Here is a 23,051-nt window from a genome sequence, read left to right as displayed (position 1 = left end):
TGCCCAGATTCCTTCCATAGTTCCTCTTTGGATAGAGTTCATACTTCCCAGGTTGAATGACAAGATCCTTATTATCTGTCCCTTGTTAATCTTTACAGCCACATCTCTTTTCATTCCTCACCTAGACTCCAAATTTACAGATCTTACTTTTACTTCCTAACATGCTACTCTTGTCTTCTGCTGTAAACAGTATTCATGTCCCTGCCATTCTGTGACTAATTCCTTTGCACTCTGTGGGTTTCAGCTCTAGTACCACACCCTTTAGGAAACTTCTCTAAGTCCACACTGCCCATTGTATTGTTTATGCATTCAGATATTCAGCAAATACTTATTGAGGATTCCATATGTGTCAGGCACAATCCTAGGCCCTAGAGATCTAGCAGTAAAAAGAGAGAGAGAAGAAAATCTCTGCTTTTATATAGTTTATACAGTATTATTACTCTTTATATTCAGATATTATTTTATCAAAGCACTGATTGTGTCTAAATTGTTCTGTTACATTCCTGGGACCTAATATAAAATGGGATATTTTAAGAATGTCATAGGTACCTAATATTTATAAAGTCAAGGTACAAATGAATGACATTGTTAATTTATAATTATCATATAGATGTCTAAGAACATTCTGTTTGGCCTCTGTTACTTTTTCACACTGATACATGTTATAATTTATTGCCTTAGGACTGTATTAATTCAGTGAACCTCCAATCAAAAGCACCACTGGATGCTCCATAGAGCTCCAAGATTTATCTTCTTGAACATTGTTGAGATGGTTCTTCTTGAAACACCTTGCGCTAGAATCTAAGACCCCCTCATAATCTAATGCCACCTTTCTATTCTAATTTATGTCCTGCTGTTTCACATAGACCTTATAATCAATCATTTTTTTTTAAACTTTGAAATCCAGTTATGTTGGTTCATTTTCACTTTTCTACCTAGAGGTCTCTTCCTTTCACTCTCAGTTTATTATAAGTTTATCAACACAGCAAGTCAGTTATTTTTCATTAAGTGACCTTGATGATGATAGTCAACCTTCATTTCCTTAATTTCTGATTTTGTGTAGGATTTTCTCTATATGAGCAGTATTCCAAAACGAGTTCTAAGCAGCACAGTCTACTCCCACCACACCCCTCACACACACATGTACATTCGCATGGACACAGAAAGAAATCTTGCATGAAACTAAAGTACAAAAAAAAAAAAAAAGAAAGAAAGAAAGAAGTAGAGCTTCCTATATTAGTGACCCCTAACACTTCTCCTGTACCTCCAGGCCTGCAGAAGACATTTGCAGCCATTGTGGAACTGTAGCCACATTGGCCTTTGCTTGGTCTTGCTATTAATAAGCAAGGGGTAGGTTACAAACAATCAAGATGACTGCACAGAGAGGAAAATTGCTTACTCAGAAACTGAGGAAAAGAATCGCACTTGCCATGGCTACTCCAGCAAACAATTAAGATCCAGGTTTTTGTTTGTTTGTTTATTTGTTTCTGTCTTTTTGTACCCAGGATTAAACCCAGAGGCGCTCCACCACTGAGCCACATCCCCATCCCTTTTTATTTTGAGACAGAGTCTCATTAAGTTGCTTAAGGCCCCAGCCTCCTGAGCTGCTGAGATTACTGCCCTGCACCACCATGCCCAGAAAAGCCCCATGTTTTTCACTTCTGTCACTTGCTAAGAATCATTTGAGGGGGCCTGAGGAGTAGAGTCTGATTTTCTCTCTTCCTCTAGTTGAGATACTTTAAGTGCTAAGAAGCCTCTAGACTAAACACCTCTTACACTTCCGTAGTCATCTACAGTTCACATGTCTGTGGATGAGCCTCAGGGAAAAAAATGTGCGGTCAATGTCAGTGTCTCCTTAATGAAAGATCAGATTAACAGCATTGGTTGGAAGCCCCATTTGGTCCCTATCCATGTGTTTAAGATGGTGTATTCTAAGCATGCTCTGTATTTCTGAAGGGAATTTGCATTTGTATCCCATTGTTATAAAATTACACATTTTAAAATTATTTTATATTCATATAGATTTGTCTTTTTATGAATTTGCAAACATAATGACTTTTTAAATATTTATAACACCAACTATATAGGAGATAAATAACAACTACCTACCCTTAAAGCTGAATAAAATATTCTAATTCATAGTTATTACTTAAGATTATAGAAATATTTTTTACTCTGTCATGAAATATATAAAATATCATGGCCTAAAATAAATCAAGTATTTTAAAAAATATATATTTCATATACATGACTAGTAACAAAGAAATACTGTTTTAAAAGATAGTCTTATATGTATTAAGAACATTCAGAAATTTTATTTATCATATATTAAACAGTGAATATGCAAGATGCAAAAATTTCTGCAAATTCAGTGAAGTGAATGTATGAGGAAAGGTGACTTAAAATTATAGGGTGTTATGAAACAAACTTTTTCCTTATAAAGAGTAATTTAATCAGTTATCAAACATGCGTTATGAACATGCTTTTTAATATTTATTTTGTTAAGGGATGGGATAAGAGTTGATTGACAATTTTGATTTGCCTTTTCAGCAATTCAAATGTATAACAAACATTCATCATTTTTAATTTATAAAACTTAAACTAAATTTGAAATTATGATTGCTAATGAATCACAAGTTATGATGAGTTATCAGCAGCTATTTTATATTTTCTAAACACCTACATTAATTTGCCATGATTACTCAGTGTAATGCTCTGTATGACATGTTAGACAAACATGGTTTTTGAATAATTTAATTAGATATTTGCTGTATGTAAAGAAACAAGTTGCATAAAACCTGATGTATGCTTAAATTGGAGATAAGCAAATATCGAAGTGTAAAAAATGTACAACTTTATAGATACAAGTATCAATATCAAGTTAGGAAACTGTGACCCAGCTTTGTTTCATAGACATAAACAAAAATGATTCATATCACTGTAACATATACGAAGCTCCAAAAATAATGTGCCTTCTTCAGTTGAGTGAATATTAGTCCAGACATGGATATTTGAGATAATCTAATACAGGTTCCCAAATTTTAATTTTAAAAAATTACTAAAATTAACTATATTTATAATTTAACAATTATTTAAAAAGTGTGTGTGTGTGTGTGTGTGTGTGTGTGTGTGTATGATGCCTCTATTAAGAAATTGGATGGATGTCAAACACTCAAAGAAATGACTTGCCCACAAAAGACTAACAAAAGACCCAAGGCTTGAATCCATAATTTCTAACTGTGAGCCAGTGCCCAGAAGTTTCATGTTTCAATGATTTATTCTTTTTATTTTCAGATATTTAACAAGTTAAATATTTCTGGAATATCTATTTATTGGGATTTAGAAAAGGAAAGGAAAGATTAAAGAAAATTAGAATTAAGAAACAAGGTATTATTTTTGTCAGATTCAGTTTTTAAGGTAATACTTTTCTCTAACTACTTTTCAGATTAATATGTTCTAACACCTCCGAGTTGTTCATGTTTTTTATTGCCTATTTAGTTTATTTATTATTACTTTTAAATTGATCCCTAATAATTATACATATTTATGGAGTATAATGTCATATACTTTAAATAACTTGTCAATTCAGAATTAAGAATTCAATTTCTAAATGCTACATATGACAAGGAAGCCTATATATTTTTACTGAAGAAGTGGTAGCTATAATCACTTTAATCTTGCATCCTATTAGGACTTACAAGTTTTAGCATAGCACTTACTAGCTTTGCTTATATACCAGTAGGCATAAAGAACTGACTACTTGAAAGTCACCTTTAGCTAAAGTCACCTTTGACTAATATTCCCACTGTCTGTAATTGCCAAATTAATAATGTATATGTGATCTTTAGAATTTAATATCATTAACTTACTTGCCTTGAGTTTTTAAAATATTAAAAACAATGTAGCTATCTAAATTGTCAAAATTGAGGAATGTCATGAAAAGAAAAAGAGATTATTTTTATCTTACTCAGAAGATTTTTCTTAATGGAGTTTTCCAGAAATTTAAAAAATGTGTTTTATTTATTCATTCATTTATTTATTTTTTGGTGAAATGTCTTACATTTCTTCTACTTACTATGTTACTTCCAGCTTTTAGAACATTTCTACCATTACACAGTCATGAACCAGAGTGGTCTTGTTAATGAGCTTTGCTAGAAAAGAAAATGAGACTAACTGGAATCTCATCATGGGCTACCCACTAAAAGATGGGTAATATCGCTAAAGCCATTTGGAAATATTTACTCCTAGAAAATGGAAATTATAGAGCATAAGACCTAGTCCATTTTATTTTAGCCTTAACAGTTTTTAATACATATAATAGCATATGTTAGGATAAAAAGTAAAGCAAACAATCCAAAACAGAACAAATTTTATGTGTTTTCCTTATGGCTACATTGAGTACAGATTTGTAGCTCCTGTATCTAAAGCTTGCAGAATATTCAAAATCTTTCTTAGGCAGATAATCTGTGAGACGACTGCTACATCTAACATTTCATATTGTACCACTACATTGCATGCACTAAAACTTTTTCTCCCTTATTTTATTTTTTTACAAAAAATTCTATAACATAAGTTTTGTTATGAGGCCCCTTATAGACGAAGCAGTTGAGGGCCTCCTACGAAGAATAAATATATTGTCCCAATTACACAAGTGCTAATTTACACAGCAAGATGGTCCAAGCCTAAAAAATGTACTAAAAAAGAATAAAGCGTGAATATGCAAAGGAGAGGTTTGGGAAAAGCAAATTGGAAGAGCCCAAGCATTCCTTAGATAGTGACAGCTGCTTCAGCAAGAATGAATAGGAAATTAATTAAGAGAGAAACTAGAGCTTATTGTTTAAGGCAAAACAAGAGGAATATACATGCAAAACAAAAAAAAAAACTGATTTATGCAAATGTTGCAAAAATTTCTGAGCTAAGAGGTAGATGGATGATAGCAAAACTTTGTTATAACATTTCCTACGAGTCAGGTGTATTTTAAGTATTTAACTGATATTAATTGGTTTAGCTTTAATTCTTGGAGGAAGGTGCTGTTTTCCTATTTATGTTTGCAAAAGAGAAAACAAATTCAGAGAAGTTGGCTAACTTCTCCAGGGTCACTGGGCTGGTTGGGTGCTGGAGATTAGTTTGGAAGACCAGACTATCCAGCATCTGAGTCCCCGTTCTTAACTATTACATCCATACTGACTCTCCCCCAGATGACATAACACACCTGGGACAAAGCAAAAAGCTAGAACTGAGAGAATACGATTGCCAAACAAACAAGGCCTTAGAAATATAGCCTTGAAAGGCTCAAATTCAGAACAGTAAAATGTAGATTCACACCTCATATCTCATAGCAAGAATGAGATCTTCTTTAGGGTCCTGGTGGGTGTTCTTAGGGATCTGAAACTTAAGGTTAGTATTTTACAGAATGAAGAATATAATCGGTTTATTGATAATAACTTAAGTAGCTTCTACATACTAGCAAATTGATGTATGTTTGGTTAAAATTGTATCAACTCATAATGTTCATCGAATGCTCTTCATTAAAGATGACAATCACAAGTTTAGTGATCAGCATAATATAAATAAATCTACTTATGAAATAACCAGTAGTTTTTAGGAATGGTTGAATTTAGATAAATGGAGAATGATGATCAAATTTAATTATAAATAATGTATTACCATTGTCCATATTTATTATTATTTATCACAACCATAATGTGACTTATATAATTCCGCAATGGCATTTGAACCTGTAATAATTATGCATCTTTATTATAATGTGATTTTGCTTAAATGGAAAAATAGTGATAACAGTTGAAACAAATGCATTATTGTTCAATAAATCAAGTTCCTCTGGTGAATAAAATCTTCTAATTCATCCAGTCTATGAAGGAAAATTTAACTACAAAAACAATCTCAATAGCAAGAATATTTATCTCTAAGAAAAAAATAACATAAACATAAGTTTCAATAATTTGCTTTCCATTGATTAGACTACACTGTGGTAGTAACCATGGTATTGTAAATTCTTGCTCCTTTTATTAAATAATTAAAAAATACAGACTATCCTAATTTCTTTCTTTATAATTATGGTTACAAACTGATATTCCAGGTAATAATGAAGTATTTAGTACCAGATTGTTGTAAATTGTTATTATCTATTGTAATCTATAGTATATTCCAGTCATTTTTCGATTACCCTGTATTATTTCTTATTAACACTGGATAATAGATAATTTATTTATTTTTGTTAAACATATTTATAAATACAAAACTGATGAGATTTAAAATTATTACTGATCTGAACTGATGCTAATATTATATTATATATTTGATTTTATAGCCTTATTCTTAAAATTATTTTTAGTACATTTTAATTTAATTTGAATACTTTTCAATATTTTCCTACATAATCTTTAGTGACCTATTTAAGAATTTATCTAGTACATGTTTTAACAACTGAAAAATAACATTTATTATGGGAAAATAGTAATCATTTTGAAGTACACTTCTTTAGTGAATTAAAACCTTATTCTTTTGTTCTGTTTTTGTATACAGTTGATGGAGACTTCTGGTTATAACAAAGTATAATATAATTCCTGTGTAACCTTTATCTCAGTAATTACTTGACTTTAGAAGTCATACATTCTGTTAATGAACTGCACATACTGGTTCCGTGGTTTGTACTTGAATTTATCATATCCTGAAGGCTGCTTGAGGGGGATTGCCAGCAGGAGGAAATGGAAGGGTACTTTAGTACCCTCTGTGGTTATCCTCCAACACAATATCTGCACATAGAATCTCTCCCTGAAAAATTGCAGATTTGAGTAAAGAAAAAGTTATGGTAGATAGAGTATTCAAAAATCAAACCAATAGATTCAATAGGCTGATCCCCATATGCTGAGAAATAGACATAATGTTAGTTCCTCGATATTAAGGATTTTATTGTCCAAGGAATATGTGACTATTAGGGAAAAAATATGGGGTTAAAGCCAATGAAGCTAAATGTGGAGTGAAACTCAATAGTAAAAATTCCTTAGCAACTTAGAAACATCTTTTCTAAAGGAAAATCTGTAATCTCTTAGTTTAGTATGAACTGGAATAACTTGTACAGGAAGTTATTCTACTTCATGCAAGACTTCCAAGATGATAAAACCAGTATTTTGGAGGAACTAAAAGGTCTTTACAGAAAAATAAATAATGAGTCAAAAATTAAAAGCAGTTGAATTCTAAGTCATGGTTCTGATACCATCTTGCCAAGCAATTTTTAAATGCTGGTCCATTAAAAATCTATTTTTATGTATAATTTATTTTTTATTGTTTGATAGTTTGGGGGCTTTCTTTTTTCAATTTCTTTTTTCTTTTTAACAATTTTCTGGAATTATATGACATCATAAAATTTTTGCTTATTGTCAAAAACAAGTTAAATTAATGCTGTTCTTTGGTAGATTTCCTTTCATATAGGCAAGTAAACAGGACCAAATATGTAAGTCTGTACACTGATTACAAGTTATTGCGAATGCTTTCATATGAAAGCATATATTTCACATTTTAGTTTTTATTCCCTTCTATTCAGGATGACAGTGTTATTAGAGACCTTTTCAAGTTATCAAGTATGTAGCAATTTTACTGGGACCTCATCATAGGGTCCTTAACCCTCTGTATTTTGGCTTATATTTTCTATTCGAATAATTTAATTGCCAATAGGAACATAGAAGCAGTAGAATTCTTTGAAAAATATTGTTATACTATAGATATTCTTATTTGCATATTTACTAAGTTAGTATACCTAGGACACATATAATATAATATAATTCATATTCTGGTATGGACCAGTTCTTCTCAATGACCATACATAATTCTCTGGTCAGGAAATGCAAGGCAAACATTTTGTCCTAGGTATGGTTAGCATTCCAACTTCTCATTCCTCCTTTGCCTGAGATCCTCTTCTTAAGGGTCTCTTTGTCTTCAACAAGCTAGTCATTATTTTCTCCACTTCATAGTGGCTGGTTTTAGAGACTCTTAGACTTGCCCTGTGATTCATTGTATATCACAAGAGCTTACTTAGCTGACTACGAGATCCCCCTTGTTACTCCCTTGCTCTTTCCTGTTTTTCTTTAGCACTACTTTGCTGTAGTCTGTAAAAGTTCTGAAATTCTGATTAATGACTCCCTGATAAGTACACTGCCCCCTAATCTCTAAATCCTCATTTGTGGTGAGTAGCTATATTACAAACACATACACAGACACGTTTATGTCTATGTTTCTGTTTATATGTGAACCCCCTTAAGCGAATGATTTCAAAGCTTTAAAACTAGCTTTCTACCAATGATATGGGGGGCAGGAGACTTTTGCCTTCTGTAAGAAATAAAAACCCATATTTTCTGAATGTTATTTTTATGTTTCATGCTTCAAAATTCAAAAGATAAATTCACTTAAGTCAAAAGTTGTTCACCTCATTCCAGTGTGAAATTGTTTCCAGTAAAGTTTTATTTAAACTGGTCCAGGAATTATGGAATAAGGAAAGCCATATAAAAGACAATTATGCCAAAGTAATGATTGCTTAAGTCATAGTTAGCAGTTGAGTATTTAGGCAGTATGTGTGTATTTCCTGATTGGAAGAGAGAGTGTAAAAGCATTGCAGGATGCTGGCTACCCATGCCCCATTCAGTATATACAGTATGTTAGATTAGCCATACTCAGAACCACTGAGTCACCCAGGGGATGCACCAAGATATTACTGACCACTTTGCCACCTCCTCTTCAAATAGATTCATCTCTTCAGTGTGTTTGTTAGTTCTTACTTCTCCTATCAAAGGCAAAGGGAAAAGTTCTCTCAGGGAAAATAACCATTGTCTTGTGGTATCCTAGGTTGATAATGTACATAATTAGCAATGGCTAAGGAAAAAAAAAAACTTTTTATTTCAATGTCTTTACCATGTTAATTTTTTAAATGTCATGACTCTTTACTTTTCTGTAAAAAATATGCACAATATCTGTTGAACCTTGCCCACTAGCAGTGTTTCATTGGGAATGAGAAGCAAATAATGGGAATCATGGGAATGTGGTAAACCAGAATATGTTGATGAAGTGTGAGCTTGCTTTGAAGGCATAACAGAACTTATCATAACTTGTTTGACCTAGAGATGCTGTCAAAACTAAATGAAATAGAAGATTGTAGAACTTAGCTTTGGGGGAACTGGGAGCAGACAGCTTGCCTCACCAGCAGGTACTGGGCATGCTGTAGTTCTTTGGATATCACTGTGTTCACCCCTACAGGATGGAGGGTGGCGCCATGGTAAGTAGAAAACAGAGCCAGGCAGCCTTTCCTCTGGATCTCACTTTCCATCCTCTCGAGTACCAATGTATAGTGGTCATTTTCTTTCTGAAGTTTGATATCCAAAGAGTGACCTAAATTTCAGAATGTTATAATTATAAGTCCCTTAATTTATAATTAAAATACACAAGGTCCAAGCAATAACTACAATCAAATGCTGCAAAAAAATTTGTAATCCTTTTTATATGTTAAATTCTTCCCCCATAGACTCTATCAAATAATCACTTCATTATGATCATTTCACATAATAGTAAAAATCCTGATCTCACACTAACCTGGAATGAGCATGGAAAGAGTTTGCCTTTCTGATGTATATCTCTTCCACATCTAACTTATGAGCAAAACCATGCAAAAAGGCAAATGAGACCTATGTGTGCTTTGACAGATGCTCAGAAGTCCAGGTGTGTTTAGTCATTCGAACTAATCATCTAACAGCTTGGTAATAAATATGAATCCTTAGAGATACTGATTCAGGGCCCAGGAATTTTTAGTTTCAAAACTTGCCCAAGGGTATTCTGATGTAGAACTAAGTGAGGAAACTATCATAAAATGCATGGACGTCCTGCACTAGTCCCCAGTCTTACATTGTTGATTCCTGCAATTGAAAGACTTAAAATAGCTCCTATCTCAGATTTTAAGTTGAAGGCCTCTGGCTTCCACCAAAGCAAATTCCACAAACTTGTCCTCATCTCTAGCAATCTCAAGAGCCCCTCAAAATATCTAACTTCCTACTAAATGAGTTTTCAAAGTAACCATGTAATGGGCTCAGTGGAGGAATCCTCAGACATTGTAGTGCTGGGGTAAAGTGAACAACACTGCAAGTTACCCACCCTAGTGGAGGCTATTCTCCAATGGGAAGAGACAGGGGAGAAACAGGCATGAAAATAAATCATCTAGGTAATTTCTGATAATGGTAAGTCGTGTGAAAAAGGTTTAAGACAAAACAATGTGATTTGTCTTAAAAATGATCATAAGGTGATCTTGAAAATCCTTATTTTTCAGGCAAGTTTTGAGTTTGTGTTTCCTTGAGTTGGGCTTCAATTTTTAAAAATAATTATATGTGCAAATTATTTTCCTTTGCTGAACATTATTAAAAGTGGTTCTTACTATAAAAGCATGATTTCAGAACTCTGTGGCTGTTCTGTGGTTAAGTCTGTGATAATATGACAATTATACAAGTAACTGGATTGTAGGCTATTTGTTTTCCATGCCTGGTTTGCATTAATTGCTCTTTGCTGTTTTATGTCATCAGACCAAGATCCAATAATTGCAGTCATCTTGTAAATCATTGAGATCTCTTATCACAAAGTTATTATAAGACAGAAAAAGAGCTCAATTTTCTGATTTTACAAAACTATATTAATGAATACGTACTTTATATTCCAACTAAAAATAATATTATAATATTTTCATGGTCTAGAACCTATTTGTTTATTTTTTCTGGCTACCCAATTATGCTATGTTGTCAATTGCTAAAATCTTTTAATTCCTAAACTGCATTCTATAACCTGAATGGATGTCCTGGTATTTATGTCACTGACCTGGAGAAATAAAAAGTAATTATCATGGGATTTTCAGCTATGGAGAGCAATTGAAATGAAAGAGCCTATAACTCCAGGAACTCAGGAAGCTAAGACTGGAGGGATCACAAGTTCAAGTTCAGTCTCAGAAACTTAGTGAGGCCCTAAGCAACTCAGTGAGACCCTGTATCAAAAAAATTAAAAGGACTTTGGATGTGACTCAGTGGTAAATGGCCACGGGCTAAATCCCTGATTCAAAATAAAAAGAGAGACAGACAGACACACACACAGACACATAACACACACCAAGGGAGGTGTATAGGAAGGGAAGATGCTTTAAAATGTCTTGAGAATACCTTCCATCTCACATTCCTTCCAGCCACAAGCAGTAGAATACCATTCTTTCTGAGATCTGGACATTTTAAATGTGTCTCTTTGGAAATGCCACTTGATGTAACCTTTATCAGTTTCTTATCAAATTCCTGGAACCCTTCTAAGCTGGTTACTATGTTAGCTCATTAAATCCTCACAGATAGCCTAATAAAGTAAGACCCCAATATCACCCCATTTTATAAAATAAATATGTTGCAGCTTAGAGAAAAAATCCCTTAGTAAGTGGTGCAGCAGGGATTGGAAGCTGAATGATCTGGTTTCAGAATCCAGGTCTAAATACTATATCATACTGTCTCAAAGATTTTGATAGAACCATTTTCACTTGTGAATATTTTAATAGTAGCGTAAAATGTGATTATTCAGGCAAAAGCCGTCATAAATATTACAAATAATGTTTGAAGCCTTGTCTCACTTTGTCACCTGGCTTCATAGTTTCTTTGAGCCTTGCCCCCTAATCAGCCCTCATCCCTATAATAGGGATCCACTGTAGGAAGAGGGTCAGTGGCAAGACAGGCCAGAGCAGTCTGAGAAAGTGACTACTTCATGCTTTTCTTCCTGGAAGGTCCTTCCTTCACACTCTTAACTTACTGGAGGACATGGAAAAAAAAAAGATTTCCAGCCAAACACCTTCTTTCTTTTGTAATTTTTGAAACATACACAACTGGTATCAAAATTCCCACAGCTTGAGAGAAATCAGTGCTTTTGTTAAGTAAACTGTACCAATTTATCCTTTTAAAGAATAAACCAGATGAGCTATTTTATTATTTGTTAGATAATAAGGTTTAGTTTTATCTCTTTAAAAATCACAGAACAAGGTAACCTAATGCAGTTTTTAAAATAGACATTTATTGTTATTACTTTAAGTTTTAAGATTTTCTTTTTTCCTTTTTGTTTTTGTAACTCCAAATGTAGTCATGAAAGTCTCCTCCAGAGGGGGCACTGGCATTTTTGCCTGGCAAATTTTGAACCATAATGCTCTTTATACTGTCCCCTTACTTAGGATATGACAAGAAAAGACTTGATGTATTGTATCTCAGAAATCATATTCCTCTGCAGAGCACATCAGACACTAGTATGGCAATATGTAAATAAATGGATGTGTAACTGATGTGATTCTGCAATCTGTGTATGGGGTGAAGGTGGGAGTTCATAACCCACTTGAATCAAAGTGTGGAATATGATATGTCAAGAAATTTGTAATGTTTTGAACAACCCACAATAAAAAATTAAAAAAAAAAAGAAAGAAATCATATTCCTTCAGGATAAGGATCCATTTGCAAAATGCTCAACTCTAAGAAAAAAACAAATGTATACATTTATAAATATAATCTTCTAACCTGTGATATTATTTTTTTTAGTTGTAGTTGGACACAATACCTTTATTTTATTTATTTTTAATGTGGTTCTGAGGATCTGAACCCAGTGCCTCGCATGTGCTAGGCATGTGTTCTACCACTGAGCCCCAGCCCTGTGATATTATTTTTAAAAGGGAAGAATATGTTTCTGATATTTCTACAGTGTACCTCATGCTCCAGGAAGGGAAGAAGCAATGTGATTGTTATCCACAAAAGGGGTTCATTAGTAGTTACAGCTTATGTTTTAGTGGACTAAGATTTTGAAGAAACACAGACACTCAAAAATAGAGCCCACCTGTACCTGTTGCAGGCTTAGAGAGTTTTGGTCCTTATTAGCTGTTCCTAAGTGGTAAAAACAGGAATTTGCACATTTTATTTCATTTATTGTTTTACAGTTGTTTCAACCATGGACTCTTTGGGCTCATTCTTATTACTGTCCACTTCTATCAGGCAAAAAAATGAGGTTAAAATATTTCAGTGACTTTCTTGTGATCGCAGTATCTGAGATAACATCCTTTGGCCTCCTGATTTCTTATTTGCTAATACGTTCATTCCATGAGCCTCTTGGTGCTGCATAAACCACCACATCGTGTTCATAATTCATGTATAATATATTATGTGTATAACATATACACACAATTATATATATAAAATACACATATTGAATATATTACACTGTGATGGTTGAAAAGAAAAGCTTTGAATGAAATAAATCTAAATTTAGGCACTGGATTGTTCATTATTTTTTAATTTTTTATTTGTTTTAATTAGTTATACATGACAGTAGAATGTACTTATATATATCATACATAGATGAAATATAATTTCTCATTTTTCTGAGTATGCATATTGTAGAATCACATTGGTCATACAGTCACATATGTATATAAAGTAATAATGTCTGTTTGATTCTACTATCTTTCTTATCCCCACATCCCCTGCCTTCCCCTCCTTTCACTTGGATTGTTCATTTTTAATGGTCACATTGCCAAGATACATAATCTTTCTAAGGTACACTGTTTTCTCAGTTGTAATATTATAATATTGATTTTTGAAGGCTCTGAAAGTAGCAAATGAAATAATAAGTCCTGAGTAAATGATTTGAAAAAGGAGAGACTAAATGTTCTTTCAAGAATTTGTGTTTAAAAGAGATAAGAAATTAAAGAAGTATCAATTCCACTAATTTTTGGACTGTTTTTAATATTTTCTAATACACAATTTGCCTTTGTATAAACATCTGATAGTAGGATATATTTTATAAAAATACTATTTTATAACTTGAGTTTAATGCTTTTTTCTTAGTGGTGCATAAAATAATGTATGTTGTAATTGATTACATTTTATATTCAACAAAATATTGATTTTATCATACATTTCAAGATCTTCTGTTTTTTAAGAGGCAATGTGTACTGGCTATGCAGTCAGACCTCATTTTCAGATTATGCCAAATTCTCAAACACCTTTCTCCATCTCTTAATTATATATGAAAACATATCCCATGACATTGTTGAATTGAACTAGAAAATGTTAATGAAGTTCTTGACAGTGTTTCCTATAAAACTGTTAAATGCATAGCAGTAATAGTTATTAGTATTATTATTATACATATTTTTTCAGTTAATTTGTAAAATAGTAGACTTCGATGGTAGAGCCAGGATTGCCACTAGCTAACTTGTGAATCTTGAACAATGTACTTAGCTTTTCTGTCTCGTTCTCCTGTTCTGCAAAATAATGTTTTGGCTAAAAATTAGCTGTAAGTTAATTATGGATCTACAATTTTGTGATCTAATTCTGATTCGTAACCTAATATGATCATAAAATAAATTTTACTTCTGTCTTTCAGTTTGTGGGGACATCCATGGACAATTCTTTGATTTGATGAAGCTCTTTGAAGTGGGAGGATCTCCTGCCAACACTCGCTACCTCTTCTTGGGGGACTATGTTGACAGAGGGTACTTCAGTATTGAAGTAAGTCCATAGCATTTCTTTTTTATTTTTATTATTAATATTTTAAATTTATATATGACAGCGGAATGCATTACAATTCTTATTCCACATATAGAGCACAAATTTTTTATATCTCTGGTTGTATACAAAGTATATTCACACCAATTCATGTCTTCCTACATGTACTTTGGATAATAATGTCCATCACATTCCACCATCATTTCTAACTCCATGCCCCCTCCTTTCTCCTCCCACGTCTCTACCCTATCTAGAGATCGACTATTCATCTTCTGGTCCCCCTTCCTATCCCACTATGAATCAGCCTCCTTATATCAGAGAAAACATTCAGAATTTTATTTTTGGGTTTGTCTAACTTCACTTAGCATTATCTTCTCTAACTCCATTCATTTACCTGCAAATGCCATGATTTTTTTCTCTTTTATTGCTGAGCAACATTCCATTGTGTATACATGCCACAAGGGCTAGGGATATAGCTCAGTTGGTCTGAACAAGGCCCTGAGTTCAAAAAAAATAAAGCACTACAAAAAAATAAATAAAAAATTACAAATCCTACTTTCAGTTGACCCCGATGTGCTTTTTAATGTGAATAAAACTGATTTGGAGTAAGATTTTTGCCTTTTGTACATTATTATACTTGCAAATTTGAAAAAAAAAATTTACCTTAGTTTACAATAGATAATTCTATTTCCCATTCATTAAAAGAACTAATCAAAGTTGGTAAACAAGAGATGAATTAGCATGTTTATGGCTTATAACTGAGAGACAGTGTTACCTTTGTAAATTGGTAACAAAGTGCATACATACGGGGCTGTGCTTGGAATGTGTATTTGTGTGCATATGTGAGAATGCTCTATTTTGTCTTTCTTGGCACCTGTCATCTGACTAGAGTAATTTGTCAAACTGATTTAATAAAACAAAACAGATAACCTTTGAGTAGAAGTTCTTCTTCAGCCTCCCATCTGCATCTGCTTTACTTGAATAGAAAAGGCAAAGAGGACCTCGTTTCTTTAATGTTTGTTCTTCCTAGTGCCCTAATATGGTGTGTCATACACAGTAAAAGCTCAATAAATGCTTATTGAAAGAAATGGTTTGATATATAAATATAGCTTTAAAAATCAGAGTATACTAAATGACATTTTGTGTCTTTAAAAAAACATTACAAAAGAAAACATGTGTTCCAAGGAATAAATCAACTGTATAAAGGCCTCACACGAACATCTATATTCACAATCATATAAAAATGATTCTGTTTTAAAAATTTTATTATCATATTGATTTACTGAACAAGTATTTAATGTTGAAAAACATCACCCTCAAACAACTTTTACTTTAAAATCAAAGCAATTGTTTCTTAATTATTTGATTAACCTAAAGTCATTAATTCTCTTTATGTCCATCACCATTAGGTGTAGAAATATATATATATATAGACACACATATATGTACATATGTAAAAAATACATACATGGTATTAGAACTAGGAAGAATATAGAGAAATGTAACATATATCCTTGATCTCTACAAACATAAATCTATACAGGAATATGTAAGTACAAAAATCTATATAGAATCCAAAGCCTAGAATAGGTCATCATTCATGGTTCAGTTATTTGAATGAGTTATTAAAAATTTTATGATAAAGGAGGAACAGAAAATAAGTGTTGATAGGATATAGAAAAATGAGAGAATAATGGGATGCAGCTCACTGAGGAACTGAATCAGAGAACAAGTAAGATTTTAGCTGGCAGGGAGATTGAGGTGAGCAAAGTACAGAGAAGACCTAGGTTAACCTCATAAGTCTTGGTCATGTTCTTGGGCTACTTGATCAACATAACCAGTAGGGAAGGGCGATTGAGTACAAATTTTGTAAAACTTTTATCTCACATTAGGATAAATATCTTCAAGGAGAGACAACAACAAAAACAAAACAAAGCCCCCACATAATGCTCATTTGAAAATATAGAAGTCTATTTCTCTAGGAGAAGCCCATATGGACACACCAGGACTTGTGCGATCCTCCATAGTTCCCCGGACCCAGCCTCTTTCTGCCTTGTTTCCCTGATGTTCATGGCCTCATTTCAAAGTAAACCTCTATGACCGGAGACAGCTTATAGTAGCTTCAATTCTTCTGTCTCCACAGTACATTCAGCAAGAATAAAAAGAAAATACGAGAAGGGTTTGCAGTCTTGTTTAAGGATGTTTCCCTAAAGTGGCACATATACCTCAACTTGTTTCTGATGGATGGGAATTTGCTGATATGACCACTGGTGATTCCAGGTTTGAGGGAAACAATGAGACACAGAAAAGAGCAAGGAGAGGTTAAGATTTCTGCCATTCCCCTTCAAATAGGGCTTCATAGAATATAAGTAAATAGTAAAATAATAAAAATATTTTAGTAGTTCTTAAAGTAATCTTACTAATCTAACATTTATATTGCTTCTAAGAAAGATTCCAAAGATAAATGAAATAGGTGGTCTGCATATTTCAAAGCTCACCTTCTAAGTGAGGAAATCCTGACACTTTTCTCTTAAGAGTGACTATTTTTATCAAATAATAGAGTACTATGCTGGAACTTTTGTTTTTCTTTACTATGGATTAAACCTAGGGGTGCTCTACCACTGAACTATAGCCCCAGCCTGTTTTATTTTTTATTTTGAGACAGGGTCTTGCTAAGTTGTCCAGGCTGGCCTGGAACATTGAATTCTCCTGCCTTAGCCTCCCAAGTGTCTACAGGTGTGTGCCATGGTGCCTGGCTGAAAAAAAAATTAATATCATAATATTTGTGGATTTTAACACCTTAGTTTGTATCCTTTTAAATATAAAGATTACAATAATGTTTCTTACTAAATTGATAATGAAGAAAAAGCACTAAATCTTGTGTTGCTTGAATAACAGCACAATTGGACTTTCTTATCTCATCAACTGTCTTTGGATTTTAATATTTCTTAACTTTCTGGATCTCTATTTACCTTTGACTTTTTTTTTTTTAATTGAAAAATGTAGGGTTCTGAATCTCTGGCCTCAAACCACTTGAAATGTTCTAAGCTTTTCTTAATTAAAGCTTTTTTTAAGCTCTGTTTTGTGTTTGTTTGTTTTTAATTTGAAAAGCAATAATCATTAACTTGTTTCCTCAATAGATTAGTCTACAGTTAATATAATATTTGAATCACAAAAGTATTTGCAATATTTTGTATAGTGCGTTTCTTTTAATAGTCAAACAAAAGATCAAGAGATCAAACAAAAGTTAGTGACATATCAAATGGAGAAATTAAGACATTTAAAAGTTCTGAGATGCATATACTAGAGCCTCCATCATCAAACACTTTTTAAATTAAACTCCAAGGGTCTGAGAGTACAGCCCGAGCGACTTGCTACATACACACACAAAATGACAAACTGTATCAAAGTAAAATGATCCTTGTTGATTAGAGGTCACTTTTGAGGGCACTTAAGAATGGTGCAATGATATCAACATCATATTAAAATAGAACAGACATTTATATAAAGTATACTTACCAAAAATACTTCAGGGATATTTATTGTGGATTAAGGAAGCTGACACTGTTCACAGGCTATAAATGCTGCTGTTTTCATGGTATAAATTATCTCATTTATTCCTCAAGTTTTGAAAGTTACATGTAAATGCGTAAATTCCTTTCAGAAGTGCCTCAACTGAGGTTTAGAAAGGGCCACACACACAGTAAATGCCAATGCTAGGATTCAAAACCTGTCCTCTTACTACTATCCTACACCCTGGTCATAACATATTCACCGGATGTACCACAGTGTAACACAAAAAATGCACACATCAGTAATGCAGAAAGGGATACACATTGTTGCACTTACCCATGAATGTACTAATATTCACACACATATAATCTGAAGGGCAAAGCATTAAATAGAAAATATTCTCTATGAGAATGGTATTGTTGGTTTAAGAAAAATCCTAAAATAAGAGCTTATTTTTACAGTGTGTGTTATCCTAACAGGTTTCAAAAGGTTCTTGATTCATCTCAATAATTTAAGGCTACACTGCAGACATTGTTTGGCTATCTTTTGAGTAAAAAGGACCACTTAATTTAATTTTTATCAAATCAGCTTTGAAGGGTAGGTTCGAATTTCTAGTAGTTTCTGTTTGGTGTATTTACAGACTGGATGGAGATAATATACTCTGAGGAGCACATATAGCTCATTTTATGCGCTCTCCCCCTGCCTCCCCAATTTTCTCTCTTTGCCAAGATTAGAAATCATTTCCCACAAAGTTAGCCCCCAAACAAGCAAGCTTTTGAGTAGTGATGAAAGAGGTAATTTTGTTTTGAGTAATAATTTGCCTTACATCAAATATTCCTTTTTTGATGATTGCATTACACCACCTAATCTCTTTGATCAAGCATATGTGTATATATAGGTCCACCGGCTGAGTGTGTTTCTCTGTGAACACAGGGAAAAATTCAGAATTGCAAACAGAGGCACACACAGCCGTTTCCTTCCCTGTCGTTCATTAGACTCTCTTTCTAGCCCTTATGCGATACAGTGCCTTGGGCTTTGCAGGAAGCTGGCCCTGCCTGTTCCACTTACACTCAGATCCTAACCCAGGTCTCAAACATATTTAAGGGTGAAAAGTTATCCTGTTTATTAGCTGTGAACTCATAGACTAGAGTGAACCTCAGCAAGCCAGGCAATGCTCCGTTTTCTGCCTGAGAATAACGAGCAAGCAGCACAAGAGAGGATGTAGGTGACAGAGTGTTGCCACAGACATGAGGAAGAAATGTTCTGCTGTCTCATCTTATGAGGCATTGCTGTTCCCCTGGTACTTCTCTGTATGCATGTCAGACCAGGCAACCGATGTCTTAGAGAAGCTCACTTAACATTTCATGAGTTTGGATCTTGTCCCAAACAATGCACATCTTTAGATTCATTATTGTCCAGTAATGGAGGGGGAGCACTTTTGATTGGAACATTTCACAGCTCAGATAATAAATGCGTTGAGGGAGCTGATTAATATATAGCTAAAGCTGTGTGTTTTCTTTTTTATCTTCTTGTTTCCTCCTTCACATTTTCCTTTTCTGTCCTATGCAGTTTTTTTTTAAGAATAATGTTAAAAAGCATAAATTACAAAGCAAACCATTGCAATGTTATTTGTCAAAGCAACAACTTAATGAAGAAAATGATATCCTTAGTATTGCTTTGCTGGAGAAAATACAGAATTAGTAGAAAGCGATGTCTGTGACAGAAAAATAATCCAAAGATAAAGGATGCTTCATCTTTCATATTGAGTGACTCAGTTTACTTTAAATTGTAAATATTTGTTTAATTAAGGGTAAGAATGAAAAGACTCAGTTCAGTTGATATGACTGGTACAACTCATTTACATCTCACTGTGTAGAAAAGCTAGCTAACATTGTGCTATTTCTACCTGAGCAATTAATTCAGTGAAAATTGTGTTCAGTTTACCATCTGATACCACATGGACAAAAATAACCATGATTTAACTAATTTTTATTTATCTTCATTGATTATGATAATTTCTTTTTACAAGAGACTGTAGTTCTTTCTTTTTTTTTCTTTCAAAAACTAATGTGCAGAATATTGGAACTTTAAATGGCAAAACAGTTGCTAGCCAGACAGTGTTGTGCTTGGCAGCTCTGTCCACCAGATGTGGAGGGCAAGGGCTGGCAGGGCTCCACTCCCCAGTCCACCCTTGCCCTTTCATTTGCCATGCTTTTTCTTCCATATTGCTGCATTTGTGGTTTAAGTCAGTGTTTGGGAAGACACTTTATTCTTGCCACAGAGAAGGAAGAAATGAAATGTGAAAAGAGAACTTTCATTTTTGGAATATTTGAAGCCAACCATTTGGAAATTGAGTTATTATCCTTTTTTTTTTCTTGCTTTCTTACTTTCTCTTTCCTTTCTTCTTTCCTCCCTCTCTTTATTCTTCTTCCTTCCTTCCTTTTCATTTGCAGAAATAGAGTCAGCATGTCTTGATTTCCTACCATAGGTACTCTGCATTCATTAAATAATAAGGGAAATTAAATGTGTATTGCATCACTGGAAAGCCGTAAACAGACATGATTAAGAATATTTAGCAGAGCAATTTTGTATCTCTCTTTGCTCAATTAGGAAAGTGCTTCAGTAAGAAGTAATTACGACTAGAGGTGATAAAGTTATAAAGCCACATGCTAATGTCAAAACAAGATCTTTAACAGATGGCCCAAAAGAAAATGTGGGTTCTAAAATGTGATTTCTCTAAAGTATTAGAGTTTTAAAAAAATGTAGTTAAGATTTAAAATGAGGAGATTAAAGCTTTGCTTTAAGATAACTTGTTACAGGCAAAACTAATCTAAAGGTCAAATTTTTGATTACATGTTCAGAAGATACTGACTGGAAAGAGGCACACAGGAACCTCCTGGGTACAGGAACATACCTGGATCTAGGTAGCAGTTCCATGGAACTATACATATGTAAAAATTCATTGACCTATGACTTGGGAGGAATGTACCCAAAAGATAGCTACAGAGCAGTCTAAGCATGTAAATAAATTGCATTCAAAATAGCAATTTCAGCAAGTGAATATATATATTTATATATACATTATACACATATATAAATACATATTTATATATAATACATATGTGTATATACATTTATATACATACATACATAATACATATTTATATATACAATATACATAATGTATATATAAATATATATAATATATATTATTTATTATTATTATTTTCATTTTCTTTTCTGAGGGATTGAACCCAGAGGCACTTTACCACTGAGCCACATCTCCATTCCTTTTCTTTTTTTATTTTGACACAGGATGCAGCTAAATTTCTTAGGCACTGCTGAGTTTCTGAGGCTGGCTCAAACTTGCAATCCTCCTGCCTCATCCTCCAGAGCCACTCTCATGTACCACCAGGCCCGGGATGTAAATATATACATGTAAATATATTTTAAAGGACTTTCCATACTCATTTCTATTCCAAATTACACATTTTAAGTTAATAACCTATTTGGAAAAAAATATATATACATATGTGTATATATATAATTTCAATTAAAATACAGTCTTCTACATTTTTAAATTGGGAGCTATCATTTCATTGATGTTGATGATAGTTTATAAATATCTTCCCTGGAATGTGAGAAAAGCTTTTTTTAAATATTTTTATATTTAGTTGTAGATGGACACAATACCTTTAATTCATTTATTTATTTTTTATATGTGGTGCTGAAGATTGAACCCAGTGCCTCACACATGCTAGACAAGTACTCCACCACTGAGCCACAATCCCAGCCCCTGAGAAAAGTTTGAGTAATACACACATCACTTTTTAAAACATGTCAGTGGAGCTATCAAGCCTGATACACAAGAGCCTCCTTAAGCCACCATGCCATCCACTGAGATGACAGGGAACTGCACATACAAGTCCGAGAGGCTTCAAGCAACACTCATACAGCCCCTGTGGTCACCTCTTCAGAAGTACTCATATCATAGTTCACATGCACTTAGCTAATAACTAAAATTGGGAAGTGGTAATGAGAAAATTAATTAATAAAAGAAAAGATGTATATATAATTTAATGTCAATCTTTTATTTTTTTCTTCAATCACATGTTTATTATTTTAAGACAAATCTTGTCTGAACATTACAGTAATACACATGTGCTTTGATAATTAGTATTTTCTCCAAATGTTGGGCTGTCTATTCAAATATAACTAGTCTCCACTCATTTCATAAATTATAGAAACTGATGGAAGTAATTATTCCTCACAGGTAGCACAGTAAATAAATTGGCAATAGTCTTCTCCATAGACATTATCGGGCATATCTATATTATGTTGGGAAGCTGATTGTTATTTGTGTATTTTTGTCCCAAATTTGAGTATCCAGACTCGGACCTGCCTCAGTATTTCTGTGGTGTTTTCCCTTCTCATCTTCAGTTTTAGAAAGTAAACTTCATGAGGATGAGGCAGCACACTTGTTTCCAAAGCATGGTTTCCCATTCCCTGAGGGTTCTTGTGAATGCCAGCTGAGGATAATAAACTTTATAGTAGTACTTGAGTACTCTGGTTAGCTCTAGTTAGCACACCTTCCAGGAAGAGTATTGCAGTACGGGTTGATTCCACACTTGGTGCCTGCATAGATGACCATCACTGTCTCAAAATGCAGCGACGCATAACTACTTTTAGAGTTTTAAGGTATATGAAATGTATTCTCTGTCATTAGTATGTGAGATTCTCTGGCCATTGATTTAACAATGTTTATATGTAAAACTGAAAGGTAAGACATGAGCCTCCATGGGAGGAGAAGTCAGGGAGTTAGTGAAGGAGAGAGAAAGTAAGTGAAAATGACAACAAAGTCTGCATCTCTTGGCTTGTCTGTATTGAATTGCAAATCATGTCTTGCCCTTGATTTCTTCTTCCATTTCTGTTACATGATTTTTTTTTAAATAATGAAGATGTATAAATAAAGTGTCTTTT

General features: G+C 33.3%; 1 protein-coding gene across 2 annotated transcripts in view; it reads left to right on the top strand.

Annotated features, from left to right (window-relative positions):
• Ppp3ca (protein phosphatase 3 catalytic subunit alpha) overlaps positions 1–23,051 on the top strand; it is a 160,596-nt gene that overhangs the window by 70,862 nt on the left and 66,683 nt on the right. For both annotated transcript variants that reach the window (XM_015484599.2, XM_048813662.1), the window contains exon 2: positions 14,437–14,561. In XM_015484599.2, coding sequence (XP_015340085.2) covers positions 14,437–14,561 — 125 coding nt within the window. The remainder of the gene's footprint in view (positions 1–14,436; positions 14,562–23,051) is intronic.

The sequence above is a fragment of the Marmota marmota genome, unplaced genomic scaffold, assembly GCF_001458135.2.
Source record: "Marmota marmota marmota unplaced genomic scaffold, marMar, whole genome shotgun sequence".
Taxonomy (NCBI): domain Eukaryota; kingdom Metazoa; phylum Chordata; class Mammalia; order Rodentia; family Sciuridae; genus Marmota; species Marmota marmota.
Note: the sequence above shows the minus strand (reverse complement) of the source record. Positions and strands in the feature narration are given on the sequence as shown.